General features: G+C 40.5%; 1 protein-coding gene across 1 annotated transcript in view; it reads right to left on the minus strand.

The window, feature by feature from the left end:
• Positions 1 to 18,257, minus strand: part of GPC6 (glypican 6) — a 773,736-nt gene that overhangs the window by 16,719 nt on the left and 738,760 nt on the right. Inside the window, exon 7 of the mRNA XM_068929039.1 lies at positions 6,927 to 7,063. Coding sequence (XP_068785140.1) covers positions 6,927 to 7,063 — 137 coding nt within the window. The remainder of the gene's footprint in view (positions 1 to 6,926; positions 7,064 to 18,257) is intronic.

The following is an 18,257-nucleotide window of genomic DNA, read 5'->3' on the forward strand; positions in this document are numbered from 1 at the left end:
GTCCATTGAGTTGTAGAGACTCAGTCAGTTGGTCATTCCTCTATCAGGATCCGGTGACACCCAAAGCACTCGTAGCATGGAAAGCCTTACCATTTTAGCTTGTTTTGATACAATTGCTTTAAAATTAAAAAATGGAATAAATTATACACAAAGGAGAGATTTTGCAACTTATTAGCAAAGCAGAGGTGGTGTTATACAAACTGTTGAGAATACAGGATCAACAGCTTCACTACAACAAATCTGTAAGAGAAAATTTTCTTTCAAATAGAGGAAATATAAGGTGTGGTGAAACGATTAGTTTCAGCATAAACTGGATTTGACTGTTCCATGTATAATTACAAAATTAGGCATCTAAAGCTAGACTTTGCTGCTCAAATCTGTTTTTGGGTTAGAGGGGTGTTAACATAATTCCATAGGGAGCACCACACTGATCAGTTCATGAAGCTTTAAGTAAATTCATCAAATTTTAGGCATTTTAATATCAGATTAGCATGACTCAGAGAACTTTTATGTTAAGCACATGTACCAGTGTGATCCACCATGAATAATTTAGGCACCTAATTTAGGCACAGATGCACCTTTATTTCAGATGTTTAGCTTAGTGGATAAAAGATGGGAGCCTGTCTGTACTGCTAGACCCTAGGTGTACTCTCCAGGTGACAGAGCAGTTCACCTTTCAGGAGAATGATCCAGTGCACCTCATCTAGGTGTGTAAGTTGGCCACATGGGATCAAATAACCCATTACCTTATGAGCACCTAAATATTGGCGAATGCTTAAGATCCCAGGCAAATGACTACCTCGGCATTTACAGTACACAACCAAAGAATTGAGAGAGGTAGGGTGGGATTCAGCTTTATGTTTCTATTAATGCCAAAACTCATAGGTCTAAATGCAGGTGTCTGCATATGAACAGACTCCCACTTTGTGAGTGAAGAGCTTGCCAATACTAGTCAGGGACAAATCTTGTCAGTGGAGGGTAGAGAGCTGTCGGGCTGACCCCTGCCTGATGATTAATTTATTTTTTCCGTTTGCCTGGATTTAGTTGTGCAAACACAAGCATCTGTTTGAGATGCTCTACGTTATTCATCCTAGACTCGTTACCAGCTCAGAAAGGTGTGGATTTCCCATAGGTCCTGCTTCACATCTATAAGCTTGGTGCAAAGGTCTTGGATGCTTGGTGTCGGGCTGCCACTCCAATAGGGTCTAGTGATGCATCTGCCAACTCCATGAAGGTATTTTGAATATTCAGAGCATCTCACATATTGGTGGATATGTGTGACTGGGCAATGGATCTACCTCATTGCCTATACTGACTGGATACTGGGGCTCAATTCAGGCACCTTAACATTAGTGAGTTTTGAGATGCTCTAGCAGGTCTTGCCCAGCCTCTGGTCCAGGAGGGAGGCGATGACCTTTGTCATGCCTGTTGCAGATACCCCAGGGAGTATCTGTCTCAAATGACATCAGTGCTTGGGCAACACAACTGACTCACTGTCTACTAGCTCACCCACAGGCACCTATATTTAAATGTCTGAATTCACCTGTCTGAATTCGAAGCTGAATTCTACCATCATTACCAAACTAGCTCACCTGCTTCCCCAGGAGGGGGAATAAAAAAAAGTAGAAAAGCCTATATTGAATACAAACATCTTTGAACTGCTTTCTTTTCTTCAAAGGCCTGGTACAGATAGGGGAGCACACAGCCCAAGGTGTTTCTTGAGTGACAGCCTCTGTGAGGCAGTGGAGCACGTTCTGACGAAAGCATTTTGGTGTGTGTATGGGTAGAGTTAAGGCACGCAGAACTGGAAGCCACATCTTGGGACCACTTTCTGACAGCAGATTTGCTGCTAGCTGGGCAAAATGGTTGAACACAGCTGCTTTTGCTGCAGTTCTGCAAGTGGAGACACCTGGGTGAATTTTAAGCTTTGCTGCTGCTTCTGCTGTCATTAGCGATCTCTTTGTACGCCTGGACTTTACAAGAACTCTGTGCCCATTACAATCCAAAAAAGAGAAGTGCTATCGTGAATCAGTGTCTATTCTTTGCATCCTCACAGCAAAAAACCCCCCTAAAATAAAAACAAACACCCAGCTATCTTAACCCTCTGAGCATAGAGAAGATGGGCATTATTGTTTGTTTTTTTGCTGTTTGCTCCTTGCTCAGCTCTGTTAGGAGTTTAGTGTAATTTACATTGTTTTCTAAAATATTAATGTTTTCTGTTCCTCTTAGCCTTTCCACAGTTCTTGCTTGTCTCAGCAGACACAGCAAAAATGTCTTTTAGCACATCATAGCCAAGCCCCACAAAGCTTATTTAAAACCACTCTTTTTTTTTTTTTTTTTAATATTCAGCTAATGTTTCAGGATGTCTGCTGCCTTTTCAAGTCTAAAAATGACTGATGAATCTTTCAGGCCATTTATATAAAAGCTATAGCTGTTAAAAATAAAAAAGGAGGACTTTTCTTTTTTTAAAATGACATCTGACATAAAAGGCAGCATTCTCCGCATTTTGCTGCTGCAGCAGCTGCATCCAGTACGGCTGAAGCATCCCACCTAGGCAGTAATGGAGTTTTTCCAGGTGTCCAGGACAGCAGGCAATACAGTACAATATATAGCACACTCTTACTCAGGCTGGACTGGTGGTAAGCAGCCATATCTGGTCCAGAAAGAGAAGTGCATTGGAAAATTGGCTTGCTTGGCTAACTAGATTAGCTCATCTGATTGTTTGCTCAGGAGATAATCCCCACAGGAGGCTTTCACTGCATTTTTTTTTTTTAAATTTTTGCTCCATGTTGGAGCAAAGCTTGAGGAGGCAAAAGGAGAGGGAGAGAATGATTCATGTGTCAGTTCATCGGAAGGAAGAAGCCGCAAAAATAAACTAGAACCATCAGTTATGAGCAGGCAGTTTTCACATTTGCTGAGAGGTAGCTTTATTCAAGCTTTCACTACTGGTGCTAAATGTTTACCTTTGCCTACCTCCGGGTAAAGCACATTCAACTCACTCTCATTGCAAGCCTCGCTGGTCAGCAATGAGCACTTTTCCCGGGGCAGACAATACTCTGGCAATTCTTTCCTCCTGTCATAACATAAGCAACAATTAAAGGCGCTTGACTGGGGAAGTAGGTGTTCATCTATGCGTGACAGGAGAAGAAGAAAATTTCAGGCTAGCTGAGACCCTGTCCTGTGTTTGTTTTGGTTGAAATATCTTGCAGTTTTGTATTAGATGTTGAAAATTATATTGTTTCCTTTTCCTATTGTTTCTTACTTTTCTCTATTTTTTCTTTTTATGATTCTAATTACTATCTGTTTCACATATAATTCTATTTATTCATTATTATACCCAGAGGAGTGATAGTTTCCTCACTGAGCTCTAATCTCTTCCATAGATTACAGTCTTTCAGAGCTAAGACATATTAACATATTTATATTCATGGTAGCTAAGACATGAGCTCCACCTCTCAGATGGGTTTGTTGAAACCAGTTGGCTGAGCTGATTGAAATAATTCAAGATTCTTCTTCCAGGCATCACAGTGCTGGGAGATTTGGTTACAGTTCTCACTTCAGTAACAGCCGCTTTGTTTATTCAGGGGCTAATACCTGGGATTTGGTACAACTCATTCTAAAGCCTGAATTTGTTAATTCTTTGGAAAATTCCTTAATTTCTGGAGAATAACTATATAAAGAGGTAATCAGCTGTTGCTAAGAATTTATCTGTATATGGGAAAAGAGTTAAATTTTTAAAGATTGGTAGTAATGATAGTTTTAGATTCTAAATATCTTAGAAAAAAGCTGTCTCTGTGTCTTGCAGAAGATATTCATTCTTTAAGCATAAAACGTTCATGTACTTTTATGAATACTGATATGATGGGGAAGCCCTACTGGGCATCTTTCTGAAAGGCACTTTTTCTGAAGTAGCTATTATTAATATTTTTGATATGGCTTTTTCAAAAAAGAGATTCAAGCACCTAGTAACTGTTTTTCAATTTCCACACCACTTAGTTTCTAGCTGAGGTGACCTGATTAAAAACCTTTTTCGTACAGTATCAACGGCATGCCAAGTGTCTCCTTCTGGAATGCCAAGCCGATCACTCCGTTGCCCCAAGATTATCTGCTAATTGGGGACGTTCATTTAGCTCTTGCTGGTCGCTGTAAATTAATCATGGCAGCAGAGTGAGACCTAGAGACTGCAACAACCACAAGTGACCTTGGTGTAACGCCTCTTTCAGAAGAAAGACTAACTTTAATTTCTATGATCTCAGTTTTGTAACTCTTTTCCCCTGTAAGAGCAGTATTAAAAGACGATGCGTAACATGAAGCACACAGCGTAGTGTGCGTATCTTCCATCACTATGGAATCTGAACACAAAAACAGCAATAATTTTCTTTCCCCGAAATAGCTAGCACGTTGTCTTCTTATCTGCAGTATTAAAGTCTAGGAAAAGATGAGGTGGCTAAACTTCTTTTTTCCATCAGGAGCTTTCGTCATATTCTCTGGAATGCAAAATGCAGCACTTCATATATCATAGAATAAAGTGGGTGCTTATGAGGGGTGACACAGTGAACACAAATGGGTATCTGCGTAGTGGCCAGATTCGGCCATCCTTGTTCTTGCTAACTAGTATTTGATACCAGATACTAAACAGTATGGGCAAAGGAACTTTTATTTTTCATTTTTTTATTTTTGTTGAGGTCAGGAGAAATGTCCCTGTTCATTAGTCAAGAGGTGATTTTGCACACACAATTAATTACTTTTCCAGTGATTCTTGGAGTAATAATTTTAACTTTGTTTCAAATATACCCACACCCATTTCCCATACCGTGACTATGGTTTCTCTTTGATATATTACTATTCTCTCTACCTGAAGCATGTACTGAATTATATTATTAAGACCGTGATTCTACATTTTCTTTGTGAATGTCGACGAAATAAAAACTGGACAGAGGAACACCGACTGGACCTATTTTCAGGGCATACGGTGAAGCTGTGGTTCCACATCCAGTGAAATGTCTGTGTTAAATTAATCAAGGACATTATCATTAGAGGACAGATTTTCTCAACAGCTCCAGAGCATTAATTTCAGAAGGCATCATCAAAATAATCAGGCTTCTCATAAATTAAATACTGCAAAAAGAAGATGAAAACCTGTAGGCTTAAAATGCACCTACTCAATTTGCAGCAAACTTAGTACCTGTACCAAGCCCTTAAGTACAGAAGCAAAAGGCATCTGAATAGTATTGGCCAGATGTGGTACAAATACTAGCACTGGTCACAGAAACCAAGGGGGATTTCAGCAGGTCTGTTTGACTATTCTTTTGTAAAAACAGCAGCACTCTTATTAGCGTGTGCATACTGATGTGACACACGGTAACCAGCTGTGAGCCCTGGCAACTCCATTTAACCACTACTGCACTCCTGCCTGGGGTCATAACTTGCAAAGCCCACCTACAAGAACAGATATTATAGAGGAAGATGAAAAAACCTTTTTATTTCTCTCTTCACCCTGTTCCTTTGTGATGAATACTGTAATAGCTTGACATTCCTGTTAGTTGTCTTCCTCTGAGTCCCCAGGGGTTTCCTCTGGAGCTGCGACTTGGGAACTGAGCAGTGACCTACAGGAATACCTGTGCTTTTGGACAGATTTATTCGTGTGCTCCTCAAAGTGTGTTCAATGGACTGCTACCAAGCCAAAGAGCCCTTTGCTCTGCACTATAAAATGTATTCTTTTGAGCGTTATGTAGTACGGCACTGAGAAAGGATTTACACTCATTGTACATCTCCCCATAAAGTGCAGAAAACTCCCCATAAACTTTTCCTTATAAAACTGATTGGGTGTTGGGGATGGGTTCCGTCTATCTATCTCTCCATCCATCCACCCACCCATCTATGCAAAATGATGTCTAACAGGTTTGTGAGTTTTTTCCTGTGTAGTCTTGCTTTCTTGGAGTTGTTCATTCTAGCTGCTTATGTCTCTCTTTTTTTTGTTTTTGTTTTTGCTTTTTTGTTTTTGTTTTTCATTGCTCTGGCTCTGTTTATTTTACCAGGTAACAGAAAAATAAAGATTCTAGGCCCTGAGTGATGGAAAGTATCACTGCTGTCAGGAATCAGTGCTCACTGGACACTCAAATCCACAACTCCTCCTTTCTCCCCAGAAGCACAGGCTACTGCGGCAGACCTGAAACCTAACTGCTCTTGTCATGGCCCTTGAGCCAACCTCCCCGTCTTAAAAATGATAATCAGATCCTCTCCTCCATCAGCTGATGAATCCATATCGGTTCTCTTCAGACACCTGCTCATCTACCAGCACAAACCCTGTCACAAGCAGAGCCAAGCAAACTTCAGAGTTAAAACTTATGGAAGAATCACCATAAATAAGGGCAGACGACCACAGTTTCTCTAACGAAGCAACATCAGGTCAGGCCTTCTACACAAGATGAGTAGAAGGGTTGCGTTTATTAGCTATTTTTCTTTCTTTTCTTTTCTCTCTTTTTTTTCCCCTCAGCAAATAGCCATAAGCTTTGCCAGCCAATGGTAAATAGAGCCGAAATTCCAATCTCTTCTTCGTCCCAGCATGATAACCTAAGAGCGCAATTGCCTCACAGAGTGTCAGTCCCAACACAGGGATGCTAAATGGAGCTAAAGAGCGTTCCGAAATCTCAGTATAAATTATTCTTTTGGAGCTGGACCACCGAAAATTTTCTGTGTTCACATGCTAACACACTGCGCACGTTTATGGTGACTCATGCTCCAGCTTTAATGGCACCTTAACTCAGCTGAGTAATCTCAGCTACAAGCTGCATGTGGACTATTACTTGTTCTCCCCATTTCCATTTCACTCGTATAAACAGTTTTGTAGAATACCCTCGATGTTGTTATTGCGTCAGGCCTGACGGGGATTTGGACTGAGTGCAGTGGAGAGGGGTGCACCTCACCTCGCCTTGGTGTGGCCGTTCCAGCAGTCCTCCTCGTTTGACGAACCAGCTGTCACACGTTCATCTTTGCAGATTGTGTAAGGTAATGCTGACCAAAACTTTTTAGAGAGCTTTAGCTTTTCTTTAATGTCTGTTACCTGATTAAGAGACAATCAGAGGGAAAACAGGTTAAAGACATCAGCCAAGTTAACTATTGCTTTGAATAACAGATTGTTTAATTCCTTAATAAATGATGGCGAAGGTTAAAGGGACTGGAGGTGCCACAACTTAAATTCCTAGATTTACAGGCAAGGCACAGTGCATTTGTGTTCAGAGATTACAAATAATCAAAGTCACCTTCAATGCACTGTTTCACAGGCAAGACATTAATAAAAAGTGTGTGTTACATCTTGTTCTTTCTATTCTCTGTTTGTCTAAGCTTTTCTAAATATACATCTTTCGAAGAATTAATATGCCTGGTAGTCTGCTGAATGTCAATTCAGTTAAACAGTGTTCATCAGATAAAACGTCTCGCCCACCAACTTGGTCATGTCTTATATAAATATTATATTTAGATCTACATGTGCAGGTTCTAAAAAATGATGCAGTGCCAAAATGATGTTGAATTAATTTAAGATACATGGGCTGAATACATTGCAATACTTTCGGAACTCAGTAACAGTGAGAAGCTTGTGTATATACATGCATGCAGAGACTATATCCATCTTTGCTGTTAGATGTAGATACATATCTGTAGCTAGATATAGACTTCACTTTCAAGAAATGGTGGGCTAGAATTGGAACAGTTCCTTTAAGTTATAAACTCTTTCTTGAACAAGAAATTAATTCATCAGGTATTAGGCAGCAAGCAGGCACAAACTGAATTTCCAGCACCAACTGAATCAACTCTCTGGCTAAAATGTTATCAGCTTTTGTTTTGCATTTGCTTTACTAGAGTGGAAAAATCTACAAGAATAGATAGAAAACACAACAAAGGATAGACTACAAAGGATGAATGTTGCCACTGTTGTTCTTATGGAAACATGCACTTCACTTTAAGTTGTAATAGGATTTAGGGGAGCTTGCTGAATAGCTTTCAAAGGAAAACACTGAACTTTATTCTTTAAAAAACAAGAAATAAAAGCTCTCCATTGTTCCACTCAGTTTTAAGATTGGCTTTTAGGTTGTTGAGGTACAATATTGTACTTGGCTATTTATCTCTTTTATCTTTTGTTTTGAAGACAAGATAGCTCTCCGAGTAAATGGTTCACACTGCTTTGTAGTGCTTAAACTCTGTGGAATGTCACTTTATATGCCAGGAGATGGAAACATCCAAGGATGTTATTTCAAGAAGCACCATGTGCATTTTCATCTGTGAAAAATAAGTAGGACAACATTTGGCCATATGAGTTGTTGATAGCGTTTCTTGCCATGATATAAATCTTACAGATCTGCTCCATGCCCCTTGCCAAGCCCTAGTTGCCTGGTTTTCATATCACAGAGGCATTTGCAAGCCTTTAAAGTCTCAGCAGAGACGCCCTGTCAAGACAAAAATCAAACTCCAGTTTACAAGCCTTCACTAGGTAAGCCTTCAGCAGCAGTGGGCACAGTATTAGGATATCTGCCTTTTCTGGTGGTCTCTGGTCCATGGGAACAGTGTCTTTGGGCAATGGGCAGAGAAGAGACCTTTCTCTTCCCCTTCAGCTTAGGCCAAGAGCAAAAAGCTGAGGGTCGCTCGTGATACAGCTGATCAACACAAGCAACATGGTTAAGCTGCCAGGTGCTCACAGATAGGTATGTAAACTCCTGTTAGGCTTCAGTCTAGTAAAGCAGATGAAGTCCTACACAAGCTGCTGAAAGTGTAGGGAAAAGAGTTTGCAGGAAGGCGGGTCCATTCAGATAAGCTCTGGGAACGTGAGAGATGAGGACAGATTTTCTCATTTATTGCCTATGCCTGGATAACTAGTTACATAAATAATCTGACAGATATCGATGGTAAGTAATTAGTTTTCAGAGCAGCAACCTCATTGCTATCTGGAAGTTGTTTTAAGCTATTCAAAACTCAGATGTTAATAGTTATATTCATATTTCTACCGTAATCAAATTAGAGCTGGTGCTCTAGGACTCCAGGCTTCTGTTTTGAACCACAAGTGAGTCAATACACATCAGAAAGTGGTTTTTTTCCCCTCAGTCCTTGTAAAGGCTGTAATTTGGGGTACAAACCTTGTATTTTCACAGAATTCAGCGAAAGAACCTAGAGAGGTTCTCACACCTCACAGGCTGCACAAGCTCAGCAGAAATTCTCTCTGAAAATTAAAATGAGGACTCCCGTTCCTCAGTCACTTATGAGGATATTAAATGATGTACTCTGTGTGTGCTGCATATAGACAATGAATCATTAAATTTCCTAACAATAAAGATTTTTCTGCATTGCAGAAGTACATCTGGTAAGGCAATAAGGTCATGATCCTTGTCAAATGATAGCTAATTAAATCTCCCAAACGTCCCCATGAGGTGTCATTCCCATTTTGTAGACTGGGATGGGGGAACATTTACATGACTCACACAAAGCAGTGACAGTAAAGACTACAGCTGAGAGAGTGGTTACCATGTGCAGACCTCTCTAGTTGTCTCTCGAATTCAGGTGCATTTTTAGCACTTTTTATCCACCTCATATATTTTTGCTTCATATCTATCCCCTTCTCCCTCTACTGCTTCGTTTCACCAATGAGTTCTAAATGTTTTGTAGGCTCAGCCTGCAAAATCTTGTCCTTTCATGCTCCGTTACTGGACTTCTGTTAACCCTCTCAACTTTTGGTAGTGGACTTCACGCATCTACCTCAATGGTTCCTTGATCCTCAACCTGACACTGGTTTTCTGGAAGTTTAGTGCCACTGCTGAGGGCCTTGAAAGAGGAGTTATGAATGAATACCTATTGATTCAGCTCCTCTTTCAGGTGGTTGATTCAGCTTCTCTTTCAAGGGCGTAGGCTGATGGTCATGCTCACTTATGCATCATGAACATTCAGGCAGGCAATGACTTTTAAATATTTTTAATACAACTTTAAATGCAGAACAGAATTAGATGACATAATGCCTGCTATGCTACCATGATATGTAACCCTTCAGCTTGTGGTTTGCAGTGGCTTCAATTCTGGGATCACCTCAAGCATAGCCACAAAAAGTCTTTTATTAGTCCCCACAGTTATGCATGTTCCACAGTAAATTGTTTTGATCATTGCCAGCATCTAAAAAAATATGTAACAGACATACAATCCCTTGAAAATGAGATAAAAGCCACTACGGTTTCAGTTAACATTGCTTGCTTGTGATTTATGAAGTCAAACTACTGTATCCCCCTTAGTGACCTGTGGCCTTGTAAACGATTCCTTGGTATTTCCTGTTCTTTGAATTAAAGATTAACTTTAAAGCTAGGTTAGACTTCTGTGGAAACATTTAAACAAAAGACTAATGCAATTTTGATATTTTACATATTTCATTTCCATTTTCCCCAGCATAGGTTTACTCAGATTAAGACAACCAGATCTCTTTGGTTGTAGTTGGCCCAGCTATCTTCCTGAAGTAGCCCAGGCTTTATTTTGAATCAGTAATGCCTTTGGGCATTACTTTGAAGGTGCCAAATCAGTTCTGCATTGCAATATTTTATCTCTCACAAGAAAAGGGATATACAAAGTACCATGCAAAGACTTACATTTTTAATTTGTGGGATAAATAGAAATTAAAATTGTTAAGTCTACCCTTCCTCTACAATTGTTAACAGAAGAAAGGTGTTACTGAGTGGGTGAGAAAAGTTTACATCATTTGCATCATTTCTAAAGGGAAATTCATATCCAGAGTCAGGGAAGCATTATAGTTACCTAGCCTACATTGATAAATCCAGTTCATTTCTTATTTCTGCCATTGATTTCTTAAGGTGGCATGGAGTTATCACTTATGTAATTCCTCAGCAGACTTTAAAACATATCCCATGAACTCAGTTCTAATCCTACCAGCACGGGCTCAATTTTAAGATAGAAATAAAGTTTATCAGCTTTTCTGACTTCTTTACTCACCTTGCATTCAAACAAGAGAAAGCGAGCTAAAAAGGAAGACCACTGTTATAACAGGAATCAAATCCTAGAATCCCTTGTAGGGATTTGGGAGGCCTGGGTAAACTGAAGACTCACCAGGATAATTAAGACAAGCATTGAAAAAAATATGCAGAACTGAAAATGAGATGACGAAATTTTATAACGTAGGAAAGGTCCAAAGAAGATACTTCATTCTGAAGGGGGCAGCCAGTTGCCATAAAATCTTATTTAGTTTATTTTCCCATGGAAACTTGCCTTTTCAACAGAAGGACAATATACTCCCAGAAGCAATGTGGACCCAAAAGCAAATTTTAAAGGTGGGGCCCTGAAATAATTTTTTAAAAGTAAATTCCCTTATCATCTCCTTCATCCCCTGGCCGCAAGTCCATCTCACAGTCCTATCTAGTTTTGACATCTGTACCTATATAATCCCTACTCTCACAGATAGTCATAGGAATATCAGAATCAGCTAAAACAGTGTTCAAAGATGCTGGAATGTGTGCAAAACTGGCCCTGGTTCAATGCAATAAATGTAATAAAATAATATTGAATCTTGCCTGTGTTAAGAAGAAATGGCATAATTAACTCTCTTTTCTTCTTCTCCCCGACATTCTTGCATCAATGCTCTTTTTGTTTATTCTGCAAGTTTTGGAAGATTTTCTGTTTGAAATGTAAGCAGGATACTCAGCTTGTCTTTCTGTCAATAACTTCTCTCCAGGGATGCTCAGAAACATCTCAATTCAAAATCTCGATAAGAGTTAAATCTTTATGCCCTGGAAATATGCACAAATGTTTCTTGCTGCTTCCTGGATATTGCCTCCCAGAGCTACTGGGGTGCCACTCTGGATGATGTGCTGTGGGTAGGTATGTAACAGTGTAGACACTCAGATGTTTTACGTGGATGTTTGTGATGAGGCACTGTCATTTCAGGGACTCCAGGCCTGTAGGTGAACTGTGTTTTTACTGGTATATCACACAAGCACAATCGCAACATCGAGCAAGCAGAAAAAGGTGCTAGGTTTTGTCATAGAGAAAAGACCCAAAGGTAGCCTTCACCAGCAAGATTCATATATGTGAAATTCCTTTAGTTAGCCTTTAATTCACAAGCAACGTTTAACTGATGTCACTTCCTTATGCTACTTTATTTCCAGGTGAAAAATCAGTTTTCTGCTGCCTGCTGCTTGCTCTCCCTGCAACATATCTGACACACACAGAGCTACACACCCGGCACACTGGCAGTCCTTATTTAAAATGATGTAGAAGTTATCTAACAGTGGGCAGCTCGGTAATAGATTTATAGACATGGAGCCTGTCCGCCGGACCCGTGTGTGGGCTAGTGAAGAGCACACCCGTTGTCATTTACATGGTAATGCAGTAAGAACAAATAGATCATTATGATCTGATTTATATTATGCCATACCAGCAGAAAACTGCTCAGGACCTTCTCCATACATCGATCAGTATTTACGTTCATTAGGGATTTAATCTGAAAGCATTCTAAGACTAATGGCCAGCAATTTGTTTAAAACTACTAGGTCAGCAGACTTAAAGCACATATATACTGCATCTAACTGTTTATTATATTTATGTCTCTGTTACATGTGGGTGCCAGAGTCGATACAAGAATACTATGTCTCAAGCAGAATAGTAGAGGGGAGCTGGATATTTTAATAGATCTAGTTTCCTTTGCAAGCTAGGCTTAATGAAAAGCAGTTAACTTGGACTCCTAAGTTTTAGGGGTTGCCCCCCCAAGAAAGTCATGTACCCCCTGTATGTCCTTTGTCATATCTGCCAGCTCTGTGTAGGTGTCTCAGAGGCAGTAGACACTTACGCGTAAGTAACTGAATTGAGCTCCCTCTACGTTGTGCCTGAACTTAGTCAAAGAGGATCTTTTTCTCTGGAGGGTTTTTAGGCACCTGCATTTCTCCGCTGGCTAGATATAGGGAGCATAGGCACTTGTTTTTGTTTAGAATGGCTCAGGAGGTGCCCAAAATTTAAAGGTATATTAGGTACCTCAGTTAAGAGGACCTGCTCTGATTTGGAACAGGCGAAGCAGAACTTTATTTGCTCTATATGAAGACCTTTTTTTCATATATTACACATTTCAGTACTTTCTCACAAAATAAATTTAAATGCCAAGTAGACGCTGAACTATGAATTAATCATGGATTATTTCTCAGCCTTTTAAAAAGTTAAGTGTAGATGGCACTGATTCTACAGGGATTCTGCATCACAGGCCAGCAGATTTCGTGTTGTCACAGCTGTCAGAGCGTGCCTGCGAGCTGAGCGGGCCTCGAGATGGCAGTGTTGATCAGCCTTTTCGCTCCTGCCAGCCCCATATGTACATACAAATTATTTCCCAGAGAATAAAACTGTAGATTGCTCCACTGAATATAAAACTGACAACCCTGTTATTTTAAACTCGAAAGTGACAGGCTGTTATTTTAATGAGGTCTGCCAGTGCCAAGGTTAACCAAAGCTTTATTTCCTTACAAAATGTTAAGGCTGCGGTTCTAAAAAGGGGGCTGTGAAATTTTACGGTTATTGATACTTTCTCAGTACATATAAGTTCTGAGAATTTCACCCGGGCCTTCTTGCGCAACAAATGCTTTCTGTTTTTCTGCTTCTCTTTTTTTAAAAATGTGACTTTGCAACTTAAAATGGTTCAGAACTCGTCCAATAACTCCCTTATCACGACTCATATTTCTGCACAGAAAAGCAGATGACAGCTCTTCTAATCAAGAACTAATGCCGAATCCCAGTTATAAAGCACAAATGGGCACTTGGGTAATTTGTAAAATAAAACAAATGAGCTAGGCGACATTCCAAAGCAAGACGTTTCTCACCAGAGCATTTTAAAATGAAATGAACGGATTTTTGCTCTCATTATCTCTAAGGGCTATTCACATCTTTGACAAGAAAAAGTTAAGGCTTTTAATAACAGTAAGTAAGGAATTACCATTGGCCCTACTGAATTCTCAGACTTAAAGATAGATAACTTAGACAGCTAGTGTGGATTCAGCTGTCATCCTAATACTCCTACACATTCTCACTATAATCCATGACCATCAGGGCGTTGACACAGGTGCCCACACTTAGGCTTCTGGTGCCACTTGAGATGCCCAAGGTATCTTTCCTGGCCTGTAGCTACCTGGGCAAGTTTCCTGCAGGTTGTGAGTCCTATGCGTCCACCCAGTTTGCTATCTTGGATGCCCTAGTTGTATTTCTCTTCATCCAGTTTTGATCTGAAATGGGCATTTGAAAGCAATATGGGCTGCCCATTGCATGTTTTTTTAGGAGTCTAATTGCCAGGTCTGCACTAATGCTGGCATGCGCTTGCAGAAGTCTCCTTGCCATCTGTGGTCTAACAACACTTGTGCTACACACCACCAGCTCTAGGGCATGTGCCAGCCAGCTCTAGGGCATGTGCCAGTGTCTATGTACAGGGCTGGGCTGTCATCTCTTGGAGCTGATGGCTCAAAACCAGTATGAGCAAAGGGAGCATGTGCCTTACCAGAGTGACACCTTTTTGTGTCCTAACCTTCGTTTGGAGACTCTCTCTCCAGCAACCTCCACAGACTGGGAGAGAGCTTAAGTCTCACATTACCAATGCCTCCTTTTTTTTTTAACATGGATATTATTGTTTACAGGTAAGTAGAGCCAAACTCTTCCCAGGTTCAACATTCATTTTGATTAGGGAGAGAGGAGAGGAAGGAGTCTTTCAAATGATCAAGCAGCCTGGACCAAACTTCTACTTTGTTACAGAAACGTTCCCATTTACCCTAGCTCTTCCTCTTGGCTTGATTTGCTAAGGCAATCAATCTGCCTCCTTGAGCAGCTTTGTCAGGCCAAGCCCACTGCATGTGGCTCCACAGTAAGTAAAAACATTGCTTTTGGAAAGTGGAAGCTACTGTAAAGGTCAGCACCCAGAAACAGAAATGTGAAGGAACTTTCGCCTTTTGTATAGTACCTGGGAGCAGCACTAAAAAGCAGGCCTACAATCTGATTCAAGCAAGTCCAAAGCACTCGTAGGAATCAGCTTTTTATTGCGGGTAAGTATAAAAGTAGCACTAGAAATATGCCGGAATCTTAAAGATAAAACGCCAGAGGCTTTTCTATGACAAGACTTAGCAGTTAAGCATGGATTATTTGTGAACAATCCTTCATCTTCCCAAAAAGAAAGCAAAAATGTTAGTATCTAATGCAAACAATTAGTGATAGAGTATTTCAAGCTTATATAGACTTTCATTTGTCCTGGAAATGTCCGTCCAGTGCCAGTAGTGCAATGGATATTTCTTCTCTGAAAATCCAAGGGTTTACAAAAAAACTGCATGTTAGCATAGACATGTACTTCAAGCCTCCTGACAACTGAGAGAAGCACACTATTCCTAGATGTGTGTGGAGGCAGTAAAAACTGGGACGTGTCCTTTTATAATAGAGAAAAAAGGATAATTGTACTTCATACTTGAAGTAGCCTTCCATTAAACTTCATTTCTTCTAGTGGCTACTTCTTGACATAGCTCCATTGCCTGCCAGACTGAAGAGGCTCTCAGTGGACACTCAATGCCTTGAAATAACTCAAGATTCAGAAATAAGATGACAGCTACCTAGGCAGCAATGTCTGTGCTGCTGACCTTCCCCTCCCTCAACCTCTGCTGGGACCTCCAGCTGTTTACCCTAAGTATGTAGAACTATGGAGAAAAGGCAGCGTGGGCGTGACCAAAAAGACAGAGATTAAAGAGATATGTAAACCCAGAGTATGTAAGTGAGAGTTTTTATGAGTGATCCATCTTAAGATTTTTAAATTACTGTACACCATCACAAAATATGAGAGGTCTTCCAAACAATATCAAAACCAACACAATCTTCCCTATGGGCTTCAGGGATCTTTTCTCATTCTCCTTTTTTTCAGAGCCTGTATACCTCTTTTTCAATGGAGTTTGGATATAAAAACACCTGCTCTTTCATAAGCAGCATTCTCATGTTGCAAAGTGATTAATTAATTAGTTAATCAGACCTCAACATCTTACTCAGCCCATTAAACCCTAATTTTAAAGTTTTTTGAAATCTGTTCTCTCTTCTTTCCATATTCAGTCCCATAAGAGAAAAGCATACAAATGCCCTCTTTTCACTACATTGCAACTGCAGGACGCCCTCACATCTCACCAGCTGCCCCACTTGGGAACTTTCCATAGCTTCAGAACACTTCTTGTGAAGCTAGCAATGTAAATCTGTGTTTCTTCCGAATTTGGAGAATGGGCTATGTGAGAGGACGAGCACGCCTCACTGGCTCAGGTTTGTTTTACGAATCGTCCAGAGAAACTCCGGTGAATTGGGCCCGTACTATTCTTGCTCCTCTTTGGGTGAAGTTTGGCAGGTTCGTCAGTAGGTGTCAGTCTCCCCTCCGCATAAAAAAAGGAAAAAAAAGGGTGAAAAACAGCGTGAAGTCGAAGTCAGGCTGACGGATCAAGGGCTGAAGGGTAGGAGGTGGCACTTGCGGGAGCCACCCGGGAGTGGCGGGAGCATGGAGAAGCTGGTGGCCTAACAGTGGGGGCAGGCAAGGGGAGGTTCACCAAACAGGTCCGAGGGGAGCGGCTGCAAGAGTGGAGATGAAGGATGCAAAAAGAGAAATCAAGAAAGGCAGGTAGAGCGCTAGGCTGGCCGGGAGAGCATCTAGGCAGCAGAAACTACGGTCTATGTGCTAGCTAGCCAGAAGGAGAACGGCTTGGCATCATGGTCCAGCTCTGATCATGATATTCAAAGAGCAATGCAAACTCCTTGATCTTAAGGGCAGTTTCATCTTGGCCTGAATGTCAGAAAGATCACTAGCATGAGGCACGGCGATTGCGAAGAATAAGAAATTATACCTGGTGAAATGCATTTCTCCATATGCATGCATCATAACCGGTAACAATGTTTTATCAAACAACACAAAACTTGTTGCCACAGTATGCAGATCCATGCTTCTTCCAATATTATGTTTTCCTTTCATCTAGGACTAATGTTTTATAAGTTTCTCTCCCCTAGTGGTTCTGACTGTCAGTCCTTCAGCTTAACTGAAACCAGAGCTTGATTTCAATAGCCTGGATATTCACATTCTGTGCTCCGGATTATTTTAATTGAAGTATACAAGTACGCGTTACTACAAGTGCTGAATATATATGGTCAGGAAGGAATTAAAAATTAACACAGAGGCTTTGTGACACTGCATGAACTGACTTTGCTGACGTGGAGTTCTGTATTTATTTTTTGCCAGATTTTTTTTCCAGACTGCCCAAGGAAGCTGCACAATTTCATTTTCAGGGTTGCTTCAGAGAGCGGAGCATATACAACAAAGTGATGATATATCACATGCAAATGTCGTTTGCAAAAACATCTAATTCCACAATAAAAACACAAAAGATTTGGAATTAGAACAACAACAACATTTGCAGAGGCAGAAAGGTTTTTGAAAGAGTTTTTTTGGAAAGGACAGTATGAATTCCAGTAAGCTCAGCAGCAAAAGTCTTATCACGAAAACAGTCTGACTCAGAGAGAGACTTGTGCTGGAAATCTACTGTGTCAATACACTAATGACTTTCTTTGCCTTCCTACTGAGGAGAGGGAGGGCTATCCTCTGCTGATGTGGGGTTGCACTCTGTTGTCCTTTCATGATAGGGTTAAGTACCCCGATTACTGGATCTTAATGAACAGCTGCACACAGCTTCCTCAGGGCTGCCAGGGATGCAGCCAGAGGTAGCAAGACACACAGCGGTTGGGTATGGGTGCAGCTGCTACAAACAGTGTTTAAAGCTTACTCTAAATTAGGGATAAAACAGAAGTCCAGTTTGAAGTACAGCAAAATAGCGAGGTGTTCTCATAAGATTTTAACCAACAACACCACAAATCTAATGAAACTAATTGATTTCCTGTTTTCTGCCATGGCAGGATGAAATCTCATGCATTCAGATATTCTTTCAAGATTGCTGTTGAATCTGATTCTGAATCAGGACATAGACCCTTTCTAGTCCTGAGTTCACTTTGAAACTAATTGTCTAGGACATGCTTATATATGGAATCTGGAGTCTGAGCCTTGTGAATCTGCGAGCAATATAATTTCAAGGTGCACTGCTCACCTCTGTCATAAATTCAATACACTCTGCAAGATAATTTGTAGAATCTAATCTAGAGAACTGAAAAGAACAAACACCAACAGAGGAATTTTGTATGGAAAAGAATGGGCACACGAGCGAGCACTTGAGGCGTGCTGTGTGAATCTTAAT

Source organism: Struthio camelus, chromosome 1 (assembly GCF_040807025.1).
Source record: "Struthio camelus isolate bStrCam1 chromosome 1, bStrCam1.hap1, whole genome shotgun sequence".
Classification (NCBI taxonomy): Eukaryota; Metazoa; Chordata; class Aves; order Struthioniformes; family Struthionidae; genus Struthio; species Struthio camelus.